We start from the raw sequence: 13,031 nt of genomic DNA, 5'->3' as shown, positions 1-13,031 counted from the left end.
CCAGTGCGAATTAATGGACACAATAATGGTTACTTAAGTTGTTCTTTGACTAGATGGCCTGATTAAGACAACCTGAATGGGCACTCTTCTTACCTGATATGTGTGCAAAATCTCCAGGAATGCTTTGTAGATGTCTGGTTGGCCCTGGAATCTGTTCTTGATCTTATTAACATAGTTGATGGCATGATTAAATTCCACAGGTTGATTGTTCTGCAAGGATGGGGCCGTTCCCAATGAGATTGTCACTGGTGTGTGAGGCTGGACTGGCGGAGAACGTGGGGATGCATACGGTGGAAGTGGGGGAGTCTGCTGACTGGCTGGAGTATGTGCTTGTAGTTGGGAGGGCTAAAAAGAAAAAAAGTCTTTATTCTCCTCAGATGCATAGATGAGTTGATAGAAGGAAAGTTCAAACTAAAGAGAAACAAAGTGTCAACGTATATCCTTTATTTACTCACTCAGGCCAGGCCATTTTAGTCCAACACAAATCATACTGGGCAACAGCGGGAGTTGTAGAGAGTTCAAACATGCTGATACAAATATCTCAGTCTCACATTTTCTAAATAAAACCTTAAAACTGGAGCCATGTCCAATTAGAGTGAAGAATTTTTCATATGCAATGTTTTAGCTTAGTAGCTCAACAAGTACACATAGAAAAAATCTCATTCTACACAGCCTTTTGATGTCAACAAAAAGACAACACCTCAATTGTTGCAGCAGCTCCACATAGTCTTCCACGCCAACTCTGTCCTGTAGAACTGAGATGATGGAAATGTCCTTTATTTGCACTGTCTTAATTACATAGCCACTAGCCACATGTGGTTACTGAGCACTTGAAAGCTAGTGCAAATGAAAAACTGAATTTAATTTAAATTTAAATAGTGCTATGTGGCTAGTGGCTAGTGTGTCAGACAGTGTGGTTCTAGACCAAGAACACCCATCTTCATCATCATCACCATCACTGTTCATTAGATCTTCTACTTAGCTTGATATAATCTGGTAAGTGAAGTAACTTTCATAAAATAACCATGTGGGCAGTAGCACAATTTGACCATAAGAGGATGGTTTCTGTCTGTGCTATCAACTACTACTACACAAAGTCACCACCTGTTGGGATGTTCATGGTTTTATAAGCAGAAACTGTAAAGAGAAAGACCTTGAAAGTTGTTGCTGTGTTGATTTAAAAATAGATATCTAAGTGGTGTGTAAATGTGAACCATGTCATAGTGAAGTGACTACTGCATTTTTCTCTGATGAAATCTTTGTAACCTTGTGTCTTAGTATCTAAGTCTTACATAAAGGGGAAATGTCAAACGAAGGTACTTTCTAGGGATGCATTCACATTTATGCAATATTTTCCAAGTGCTCACCTTGCTGACTTTGGCAGGTGGGGGCTGAGGAGCTGGCTGGGCAGGAGCTGGGGCTGACTGGGTTGAAGGCTGGGAAGGATGTTGGGGTGGTGGTTGAGGCTGGGGCTGGATGCCATGGGTGGGAATCTGATGAACCTGGCCAGGAGTTGTCACATTCACCATGTCATTGGTCTGCACCTCAATTTTGTAGCCAGGAGGCAAGAAGGTGTTGAATCCCATTATCAGATCAGGGTGGCCTTTGAATAGCTGGGACACACGACTAATCACTCCTGGGGTGTCGATGCTGATAAAAAAACAAAAAGAAAAGAGATGAACTGTAAGCTTGACAAACACCCTGGTCATAAAAAATTTCACATTTCTTTTTTCTTTTGAGATGGAGTCTCACTCTGTCACCCAGACTGGAGTGTAGTGGTACGATCTTGGGATCCTGGCTCACTGCAACCTCCGCCTCCCAAGTTCAAGTGATTCTCCTGCCTCAGCCTCCCAAGTAGCTGAGATTACAGGCATGTGCCACCACACTTGGCTGATTTTTGTATTTTTAGTAGAGATGGGGTTTCACCATGTTGGCCAGGCTGGTCTCGAACTCCTGACGTCAGGTGATCCGCCCACCTCAGCCTCCCAAAGTGCTGGGATTACAGGCATGAGCCACCTTACTCAGCCAAAATTTCACTTCCTACTAGGTTTTCTCTAAACAGGAAAACAGATAATCTACGCATTTTAAAATTAACACCCAAAGAACTCTGAGATTCAAAGATACTCGGCCACAATTTTTTTTTTTTTTTGAAACAGTGTCTCATTCTGTTGCCCAGACTGGAATGCAGTAGCATAATCTTGGCACACTACGGCCTCCGCCTCCCAGGTTCAAGCAATTCTCCTGCCTCAGCCTCCCATGTAGCTGGGATTACAGGCACCCACCACCATGCCCGGCTAATTTTTGTAGTCGTCAAAATTTTGAACAGAATATATGTTCATGGTAATAATCCTACCAAGCAGATACTCAGACAATACATAGAAAGCTACATATCCCAAACAAGATCCACTCTTTGATATATCAGTATATATCATTTCAGCACAAATCTACATTGTTCAGATGAGTTACAACAGTGAACTATGAGTACAACAGTTTACAACAGTGAACCATGCCAGAATGTAAGAGTATCTAAATCAATTCAGAAACCAAGTAGCCTAAATCACTACCAGTGCTACTTCCCTGATTGAGACAAAGCACTGAAAAACTTTAGTTAACAAAAATTTACCAATAAGGATTAAACAGTCTAGTGGCCATAATTTCCATCAATAAAGGAATGCATAAAATAAAGGCATGATTTTAAAAATTCAGCCACAGAAAGGAGCATCCTTTATCTTCCAGTAAATAAACTATCTTCTCCTTTCCAAAATCAATATGCCAGATACAAAGCTTGAGTACAATCACACATCTTTTACCTCTGAGATTTAAATTCCTTCATGATGTCAAGGAAATCATTGTAGACCTGAGGCTGACTACCAAATTGCAGCTTCACCTGGTCAAGATAAGACAGCGCATCCTCCACCTGAGGCAGGGATAAATATCAAGGTTATAAAAAGAAAGTAAGCTCACAATTACAAAAAAAAAATTATGCCTAAGTATGTTTAACACAGTAAATGAAATAAAAATATATTAAATATATACTTAAAAGTTAGTATGGATGTCAGTAATAAACTCAAGCTTAAAATAATAATCAACTCATAAAATCTGTAGCCTTGCCTTGGATAATTTTGAACAGAATGATCAGTGAAGAATAATTACAATGATATGTCATTTATTCATTAATTCATTTCATAAGTATCTACTAAACTGCAACATGCCAGGCCCAATGTGAGTACCAAGGATTCAATGACAAATAATTTGTAGCCCCTCGTCTACAGACGTTTGTTTGTATGTAGTCAGGAATCATAACACAGCGGGTAACCCAGTAACACTCAATGCCTGGAGATGACATGGGAAGGACACGTCTTCCCCACCAAAAAAGTGAGGCTTCCCTAGGAGGTAATGTATAAACTGAGACCTAAAGATGACTATAAGCCAGCAAAAGTAAAGACCAGTGAAAAAAACCAAAGGCAGCAGCATGGGCAAAATCCTAGACAGGATACGATATGGGATATTTAGAAATCTGAAAAGTTTAGTTTGGCTGGAGGATCTGTAGTGAAGAGGAGCACTGGAAGGAAAAGTAACAAGATGAGACAGAAAAAAAGTAGGATCTAGATTCTGAAAGGATTTGTAAATCTTGTGAAAAAGCAATTTAGATTTTTATCATCTGCATTTTCGTGTACACAATTTGACTGCAATGTTGAGAAAAAACTGGCACAAGAGCAGAAAAGACTGAAAGGAGGTAGGAAGACCAGTTATGATACAAGAATAACTGAACAACTCCTGTGAAAACAGTGGCTTGAATTATAGTACTGGCCCAGAACAACAGAGACAACTGCATAGATAAAAAAGCTTGTTGGGTAGCAGAAGTGACAGGATTGGGTAACTGACTGAATAGGAGAGCTAAGGGAGAGCCAGCATTCAAAAGCGATCCACTACAGAGCACTGTGAGGAAGAAGAGGCCAGAGAGACTCTTGGACCGATCAAAGCTCGCATGCCACTGCATCCCGCACCCAGCACTTACATCCTCCTGCATCACCACCACACCCAAGAGAAAGCCTGAAGGGGATGCTAAAGGAGATACAGCCAAGGTGAACAATGACCCAGAGAAGATCTGCAACGTAGTCTGTTAAACCTGCTCCTCCAAAGCCAGAGCCCAACACTAAAAAGGCCCCCGCAGGCTGGGCGCAGTGGCTCATGCCTGTAATCCCAGCACTTTGGGAGGCAGAGGCGGGAGGCTCATCTGAGGTCAGGAGTTCAAGACCAGCCTGACCAACATGGAGAAACCCATCTCTACTAAAAATACAAAAATTAGCCAGGCATGGTGATGCATGTCTGTAATGCCAACTACTTGGGAGGCTGAGGCAAAGGAATCACTTGAACCCAGGAGGTGGAGGTTGTGGTGAGTCAAGATCATGCCATTACACATCAGCCTGGGCAAGAGCGAAATTTGGTCTCCAAAAAAAAAAAAAAGAGTCCCCCGCAAAGGAGAGCGACGAGGAGGTGCCCAAAGGGAAAAAGGAAAATGCTGACACTGGCAGGGAAGGGATTAACCTTGCAGAAAATGGAGATGCCAAAACAGACCAGGCACAGAAAGCTGAAGGTGCTGGAGATGCCAAATGAAACGTGTGCATTTTTGGCAACTGTGTACTTCTAGTAACCGTAAGGTTTGAACTATAAAGTTATGAAGTTTGTAAATTTCGAAATACCATTGTTTAAATCAAGATTTTAAAAAATGCAGAATTTTGTTTTGCTTTTTCTAAAGCTGTGTTGTTAGCACACAGAACACTTCATTGTTGTTTTGGAGGGAAGGATCACAGGTCATTAACAGAATATCTTTGAAGCTGGACTGATGTGGGGAAAACACCTTTCCCTTCTAGTTTTGAGAGACTTCCTCTTGGCTTATAGGAGAAGAAATTCCCTGACTTTATTTATGTATTTATGTAGACATGGAGTTTTGCTATTGTTGCCCAGGCTGGAGTACAGTGGTACAATCTCAGATCACTGTAACCTCTGCCTCCCGGGTTCAAGTGATTCTCTTGCCTTGGCCTCCTGAGTAGGTGCAGTTACAGGCGCCCGCCACCATGCCTGGCTAATTTTTGTTATTTTTAGTACAGAAGAGATTTCACCACATTGGCCAGGCTAGTCTCAAACTCCTGACCACAACTGATCCACCAGCCTCGGCCTCCCAAAGTCCTGGGATTACAGGTGTGAGCCACCATACCCAGCCTAGATTCCCTGACTTTAGACACACACGGCCACCTTGGCCCAAACACCTTGTGTGATGGAAAAACAAATTCATTTTTACGTCCTGTTCTCCCTTCCCACCTTCACACACTTAACTCCCTTATACCCAGACACCTGTTAGGACCTAACCCCCAGTAATTGGTTACCAGTGTGGGTCAGGCAGTTAAACTTTCCAGTCATGCCACTGAAATGGCATCCCTCAAAAGAGCAGTGGTTCCTTTTCTAGACTGTGGATCTTCAGATAAGTCCTGCCATTTTCATTTCACTTCCTGAAAGTCAGGGTCGACTTGTGAAAAGTTGTTAAACAACATGCTAAATGTGAAATGTCAACCTTCACTCTAAACTTGCCCTGTTCAGAGCATCAAATGAAGAATTCACTGGGTTTTATAGTGGCTTTTCGTGTTTTTTTGCTAGTTCATTGTTAAGGACTGTCCATGTCCTGCCTGAAATACCATGACTGTTTATGGAAAGTATCTTTAAAGCCGGATACAGTTTGGCCTGGGGAGAAAAAAAAGTGACCTATCACAAAGAAGAACAGGTTGGAAAGGCTACGCTATGAGTCTGATTTAGGACAAAGACACCCAAAAGAAATCCCCACTAGGTGTTTCCTATTTACTCTGAGATGAGTAAGTTTTTTTGGTGGTTTAATTGAAGCCTAAATATTTAAAATTATACAAAATATCAGGTTTAAGAAATTTCGGGAATAAACATTTGACGTGATTTAAGCCAGTCTTTTTCTTTTTTTTTGAGATGGGAGTCTCACTTTGTCTCCCAGGCTGGAGTGTAATGGTGCAATCTCAGATCACTGCAACTTCCGCCTCCTGGGTTCAAATGATTCTCCTGTCTCAGCCTCCTGAGTAGCTGGGATTCCAGGCTCATGTTACCACATCCAACTAATTTTTTTTGTATTTTTAGTAGAGATGGGATTTCACCATGTTGGCCAGGCTGGTCTTCAACTCCTGATCTCAACTGATCCGCCCGCCTCAGCCTCCCAATGTGCTAGGATTACAGGCGTGAGCCATCACACCTGGCTAAGCATAGATAGTCTTTTGATTTGTTGCAAAATGGAACATTTACGTTCAAGTCAATCAGTAATTGGTGCTATGGTCTGAACGTGTCCCGCAAAATTCTTACATGGAAACTTAATCACCAATATGATGATACTAAGAAGTGAGGCCTTCAGAAAGTGATTGTGGAGCCCCCATGAATGGGATTAGGGACCTTATAAAAGGGCTGGAGTGAACCAGTGTTGGTCCCTTTGGTCCTTCTCCCTTCCACAGCGTGAGGACACAGCCTTTAGGCACCATCTCGGAAACAGAGTTCAGGCCCTTACCAGACACCAAACTGGCACCTTGATTTTATTTTATTATTTTATTTCATTATTTATTTTATTTTTTGAGATGAAGTCTTGCTCTTGTCACCCAGAGCTGGAGTGCAAAGGCGCGATCTCAGCTCAACGCAACCTCTGCCTCCCGGGTTCAAGCGACTGTCCTGCCTCAGCCTCCTGAGTAGCTGGGACTACAGGCGCCTGCCACCACACCTGGCTAATTTTCGTATTTTTAGTAGAGACGGGGTTTCACCATGTTGGCCAGGCTGGTCTAAATCTCCTGACCTCGTGATCCGCCCGCCTCGGCCTCCCAAAGTGCCGGGATTACAGGCGTGAGCCACCACGTCCGGCCTATTTATTTATTTTGAGACATGGTCTCACTCTGTCACCCAGGCTGGAGTGCAGTGGCATAATCTCGGCTCACTGCAACCTCCACCTCCTGGGTTCAAGCGCTTCTCGTGCCTCAGCCTCCAGGAGTAGCTGGGATTAGATATTTAAGAAAAGGATGCATCAATACACAACAAAAGAAGAGTTATCAGTAAGCTATGGTATGGTATAAGGTAACTACTGCAGGGAAGGAAAAAGTACAGAAACCCAACAGAAAGCAATTATGTATGATAGTTGTATGTCTGAAACAAAAAGGTATCTGCCACCATGCCCGCCTCATTTTTTTGTATTTTCAGTAGAGACAGGGTTTTACCATGTTGGCCAGGTTGGTCTTGAACTCCTGACCTCAAATGATCTGCCCACTTCAGCCTCCCAAAGTGCTGGGATTATAGGGGTGAGCCACCGTGCCCGGCCAGCACCTTGATTTTAGATTTCCCAGCCCTCAGAACTTCTCCAGAACTGTGAGAAATAAAATGCTATTATTTAGAAATAGATTATCTAGTCTCAGGTATTTTGTTATAGCAACACTAATGGATTGAGACAAATGGCTTTTTTTTTCTTTTTGAGCCGGAGTCTTGCTCTGTCGCCCAGGCTAGAGTGCAGTGGCACTTTCTCAGCTCACTGCAAACTTCATACCACTCTCCTGCCTCAGGCTCCCAAGTTGCTGGGGCTACAGGCGTCTGCCACCATGCCCGGCTAACTTTTTTTGTATTTTCAGTAGAGACGAGTTTCACAGTGGTAGCCAGGATGATCTCGATCTCCTGACCTCGTGATCTACCCGCCTTGGCCTCTTAAAGTGCTAGGATTACAGGCATGAGCCACCTATGCCTGGCCCCAAGACAAATGGCTCTTTAAGAGTTCTTCAGACTTTCATTATGGCCATGGGTTAATCAGTGTTTCAGTGTTGCTAGAAATCAGATTATATACTTGGTCAATACCCACTTGGTTTGATGGTTAGTTTTTCTATACAAATATTATGACAATTTCTGTTGAAATTCAATGGACTATTTTAATTCATATTCTGAACTTTCCATACTGAAATATTTCATTAATGACCAACTTAAGTGAACACAAAATGCAGTAAGTTTGCAAAAGGAACCAAGACTCTGGAAGATATTTAAGAAAAGGATGCATCAATACACAACAAAAGAAGAGTTATCAGTAAGATATGGTATGGTATAAGGTAACTACTGCAGAGAAGGAAAAAGTACAGAAACCCAAAAGAAAGCAATTATGTGTGATAGGTGTATGTCTGAAACAAAAAGGTACTGAAAGTCACAACAAACCACTGTTTAAAAACTAGTTCTAGGCTGGGTGTGGTGGCTCACACCTGTAATCCTAGTACTCTGGGAGGCCAAGGAAGGTGGATGCCTTGAGGCCAGGAGTTTGAGAGCAGCCTGGCTAACATGTCAAGACCTGTCTCTAGTAAAAAAAAAATACAAATATTAGGCGTGGTGGTGCACACCTGTAATCCCAGCTATTTGGGAGACTGAGGCATGAGAATCACTTGAACCCGGGTGGGGGAGGGTACAGTGAGTTGAGATGGCGCCACTGCACTACAGCCTGGGCAACAGAGTAAGACTCTGTCTCAAGAAAAAAAAAAAGGTAAAATAAAAGTTATAGAATAACCCTATGCTTTAAAAACCCTGAATGACACTCACATAATAAATAAGACACCTACAAGTAAGAATAGTGAGGAAATTATCTCATCACCCAAAGCATAGTCCAACTCTTATATAAACTCTCTTTAAATGCATGCATACAGTTCTAGGAAGCACAACTTAAAAAACAAAACAGAAAATTGGATGTAGTTGTTTAGAAGCTACAGATTTAAGGAAGCACTTGGGGAGACCCTTAGACTCTGCTGATAAAAGTTTCATAGCTCACTTGAACAGGGATTTACTATTAAGGCCCCGAATCTCCTGAAGTCCACAATCTTGTTGGAGAGAAAAACACAAGCAACTATAAAGAGAACCTGATAAACATGTACCAAATATCACTGCTGCTGACATTCAATAACTAAATAACACCAAACATGCCTCAAATCGCTCAAATCCCTTCTTGTCACCACCAATCTACCAAAGACAAAAAGAAAAAAAAATAGACAATGTTGAGGCTTGAAATAATGTGTAAGCATTCTCACTGAAAGTTTTTCTTTTTCTTTTTTTTTGAGATGCAGTTTCGCTCCTGTCACCCAGACTCGAGTACAGTGGTATGATCACAGCTCACTGCAACCTCTGCCTCCTGGGTTCAATCAATTCTCCTGCCTCAACCTCCTGAGTAGCTGGGATTACAGGCAAGCGCCACCATGCCTGGCTCATTTTGTATTTTTAGTAGAGGCGTGGTTTCACTACATTGGTCAGGCTGGTCTTGAACTCCTGACCTCAGGTGATTCACCCACCTCGGCCTCCCAAAGTGCTGGGATTACAGGTGTAAGGCACCATGCCCAGCCTATAATATTGTGGAATATAAATGACTTATTGAAGTTGATTCAAATGCTTGTAATGCATTTTAAGACTGATCCAAAAATGACAGGCAGTGTGGGAATACTGGGTTAAATTACATGGAGGTACAAGAAGCATTTTACCTCTCCTCACTAGAAAGGAAATTCAACAAGTTAATTTATGTCGGAATATAGTCAAGAGCTTGTGACTAAAAGAACACAGCAAGAAATCCTAACTCTATCCATGACTCACTCTATAACCCCAAATCCAAAACTCTTCCTTGTTTCCTTGCCAGTTTCCGTAAAGCAAACAAAACATAATCCATATACTTATACCAAAGAGTCCTGTGAGGAAGGTGGATAAAAACTGGTGTTGTGCTTTGACAGGGCTGATTGAAAAAGGTTATAGAAATAAATATGTTTTTGTTAGTTTAATAAGCAAGTTTATAAGCTATTTTGCAACATTAAAGCATATCTACTGAACATTAAAGCATATCTACTGTCATAGAGTGTTAATACAGAATTAAATCACATGCAACCAAGTTTAAAATAAAATATTTTCAGGACTTAGTAAAGTGCTAAACCCACAGCAATAATACATTTTGGTACACAGTCATCACTCTACAAGAGACTGAAAATGTTTTAAAGAAAATATCAATATTCCTTATACACATTTTCCCAAAGACAGAATTCAGAGTTTAGCTTCAGGCCTAAAAAATCTGTGCTCTCTTTAAAAGGCTATGCATTAGTCAATATTATGTAAGCCAACAGAGAGAGTAAATTTTACAAAATTACTCTAAATCACTTAGCTTTGCTGTACTTTATAACATTTATGTAGCATTTAATATTCTTAGGCCAATATTAAACAAGTTCCCAAGAATCCACACCAATGAGGGCAGGGATCATGAAGAACTAAAAAGTAAGTATCAGGGAAAACAGAAGAAAGAACTATTTGCTGCATATGGATGTGTCCTTAGAGGGTTTATTTCTCATTCCTGCCTACAAGCAACATAAGTAGGCTGCCATAACCAAATGAAGACTTAACATCTCTTCAGAGTTCCACCATTTATTATTTCCTGAACTTAATTTTATATAAATGTAAAATCAGAAAAATTGAAACCTGAACACTTGCTGCAACAATCACATATTTTGAAAAGTAATATTCAAGTGGTCAGAGATACAAGGTTAGCTGGGAACACAAGCTTCACTTCTCCAAGGATGCCTTATGAATTTCAAAGCACTAAAAACCTACCACACATACTCAGCAGAAAATATGAAAACACTGATAATTCATTCACAGTTACAGTTTTCCCTAAACTTTATCAAGATTCCCCCCAAAAAGGAGCATATGTTTACTAAGGATGGACTTGATCATGTGAGTCAATTCAGCTATTCATAAACAGGAATAAAAAGATAAAGGTAATAAGAACATTACAGGCATGAGCTGGGCATAGTGGCTCACACCTGTACTCCCAACACTTTTGAAGGCCAAGGTGGGAGAATCACTTGAGGCCAGTAGTTTGAGACTAGCCTTGGCAACACAGTGAGATCCCCATCTCTGAAACTAAAAATTAAAAAAAAAAAAAAATTAAAAGAATTTAAAAAGATTCAACTGTAAGACATATTACTGGGCCAATTTACTGTACAAACCTGTAGCCAATCATATATGTGCTCAATAGAGAGTTCAAAAGGAAGCAGTCAAAAAATGAATTTTAAGGTTTATTTTGTATGAAAATGGCTCCACAATCCTGGTAACATTTGAGTGACATGCATTTCATACAGTTCAAAAACATCTGAGTATATTCTTCTCTGGATCAGGCACTGGTGCCAAGATAGGAAACATAAGCAAATTTTACAAAACAAAAACAGTAAAACTTGTGATTCGACAGCTAGTATCTCAGGTTAGAAGTTGTACCACCACAACCGACAAGCTGCAGCCAGTATTTCCTGCTAAAGATAAACTTTTTGACCTAAGAAAAAGAGGTGAATACCACCTTCAGCCTCTGAAATTGCTGCTGTCCTTGCACTGGTGCAACTGGTGGGGCTGGATGAGCGTGACTCTGGACCACCTGGCCTCCATGGGGTTGCACAGCTGTTGGGTGATGATGGCTGCCATGAACTGCTGCTATGGCGGGCCCATGACTGCCGGAGCTCTGTGGCATGGCTGAAACCTGGGGTGAACAGAATACAGACAGGAAACTTCAAGGCTTGTATATTCTTCCCCAAATGTGTCTAAATAACTAACACAAATGTACAAAGATAATTAATTGGAAACCCAAATTTCTGCTGGGCATGATGGCTCATACCTATCTCACCTACATGGGAAGATCGCCTGAACTCAGAAGTTCAAGGCTACAGTGAGCTATGATCATGCCACTGCACTCCAGCTTGGGCCACAGAGTGAGACCATGTCTCTAAAAAGAGAAAAGAAAGCCTGGGCAACATAGTGAGATACCATCTCCACAAAAAATAAAAACTTGGCCAGGTGTGGTGACATGCACCTGTGGTCTCACCTACTCTAGCGGCTAAAGGAGGATTGCTTGAGTCCAGGATTTCAAGGCCGCAGTGAGCTGTGATCACACCACTGCTCTCTAGCCCGGGTGACAGAATGAGACCATGTCTCTTAAAAAAAAAAAAAAAAAAAAAACAACAACAACAACAAAGAAAAGAAAAAGAAGGAAACTCAAATTTTCCACAAAAGGAACTGGCTAAATACATTACAGCCCACCCAAGTTATAACCGAATTATTTGTAGCTATTAAAAATTATATAGTTTAGCTGGGAACAGTGGCTCACACCTGTAACCAGCACTTTGGGAGGCCCAGACAGAAGGTTCATTTGAGTCCAGGAGCTCGAGACCAGCCTGGCAAACGTGGCAAGACCCCGTCTCTACTAAAAATACCAAAAAAATTAGCTGGATATGGTAACATGCATCTGTAATCCCAGCTACTGGGAGGCTGAGGCATGGGAATCACTTGAACCTGGGAGATGGAGGCTGCAGTCAGCTGAGATCACGCCACTGCATTCCAGCCTAGAAAACAGAGCAAGACTCTGTCTCCAAAAAGAAGAAGAAGAAAAAAATTACAGTTTATCTCAAACTGTCTGTGGTAAAGGATGAATGTTTTTCTTAAAATTCCAATCCATCAGGGACCACAAATTTTATAAAAATCCAGTAAAAATAAATTACTATGAAAGTGAAAATAAAAAATACATAACCCCCCCAGGCACGGTGGTTCACGCCTGTAATCCCAGCACTTTGGGAGGCCGAGGTGGGCGGATCACCTGAGGTTGGGAGTTATTGAGACCACCCTAACCAACATGGAGAAACCCTGTCTCTACTGAAAATACAAAATTAGATGGGCGTGGTGGCGCATGCCTGTAATCCCAGCTACTCAGGAGGCTGAGGCAGAAGAATCGCTTGAACCAGAGAGGTGGAGGTTGCAGTGAGCCGATATCACACCATCACACTCCAGCCTGGGCAACAAGAGTGAAACTCCATCCCAAAAAACAAAACAACAACAACAACAACAAATAAACTCGTAATTTTTTTTTCTTGCCTTTTTATTGAGACAGGGTCCCGTTCTCTCACCCAGCCTGGAGTGCAGTGGTACAATCATGGCTGACTATAGCCTTG

At 41.6% G+C, this 13,031-nt stretch overlaps 2 protein-coding genes across 7 annotated transcripts in view; both read right to left on the bottom strand.

Moving 5' to 3' along the window:
* Window positions 1–13,031, bottom strand: part of PML (promyelocytic leukemia) — a 551,773-nt gene that overhangs the window by 111,622 nt on the left and 427,120 nt on the right. The gene's annotated exons all lie outside the window — the stretch shown is intronic.
* The window catches only part of SIN3A (SIN3 transcription regulator family member A), an 89,939-nt gene that overhangs the window by 43,384 nt on the left and 33,524 nt on the right, over window positions 1–13,031 (bottom strand). For all 6 annotated transcript variants that reach the window (XM_023196656.2, XM_023196655.2, XM_023196658.2 and 3 more), the window contains exons 3-6: window positions 11,393–11,569; window positions 2,811–2,917; window positions 1,368–1,650; window positions 94–345 (exon numbers count right to left, since the gene is read on the bottom strand). In XM_023196656.2, coding sequence (XP_023052424.1) covers window positions 94–345; window positions 1,368–1,650; window positions 2,811–2,917; window positions 11,393–11,569 — 819 coding nt within the window. The remainder of the gene's footprint in view (window positions 1–93; window positions 346–1,367; window positions 1,651–2,810; window positions 2,918–11,392; window positions 11,570–13,031) is intronic.

Source organism: Piliocolobus tephrosceles, chromosome 6 (assembly GCF_002776525.5).
Source record: "Piliocolobus tephrosceles isolate RC106 chromosome 6, ASM277652v3, whole genome shotgun sequence".
NCBI classification, from domain to species: Eukaryota; Metazoa; Chordata; class Mammalia; order Primates; family Cercopithecidae; genus Piliocolobus; species Piliocolobus tephrosceles.
The sequence above is the reverse complement of the archived record's forward strand: the minus strand, read 5'-3'. Positions and strand labels throughout refer to the sequence as shown.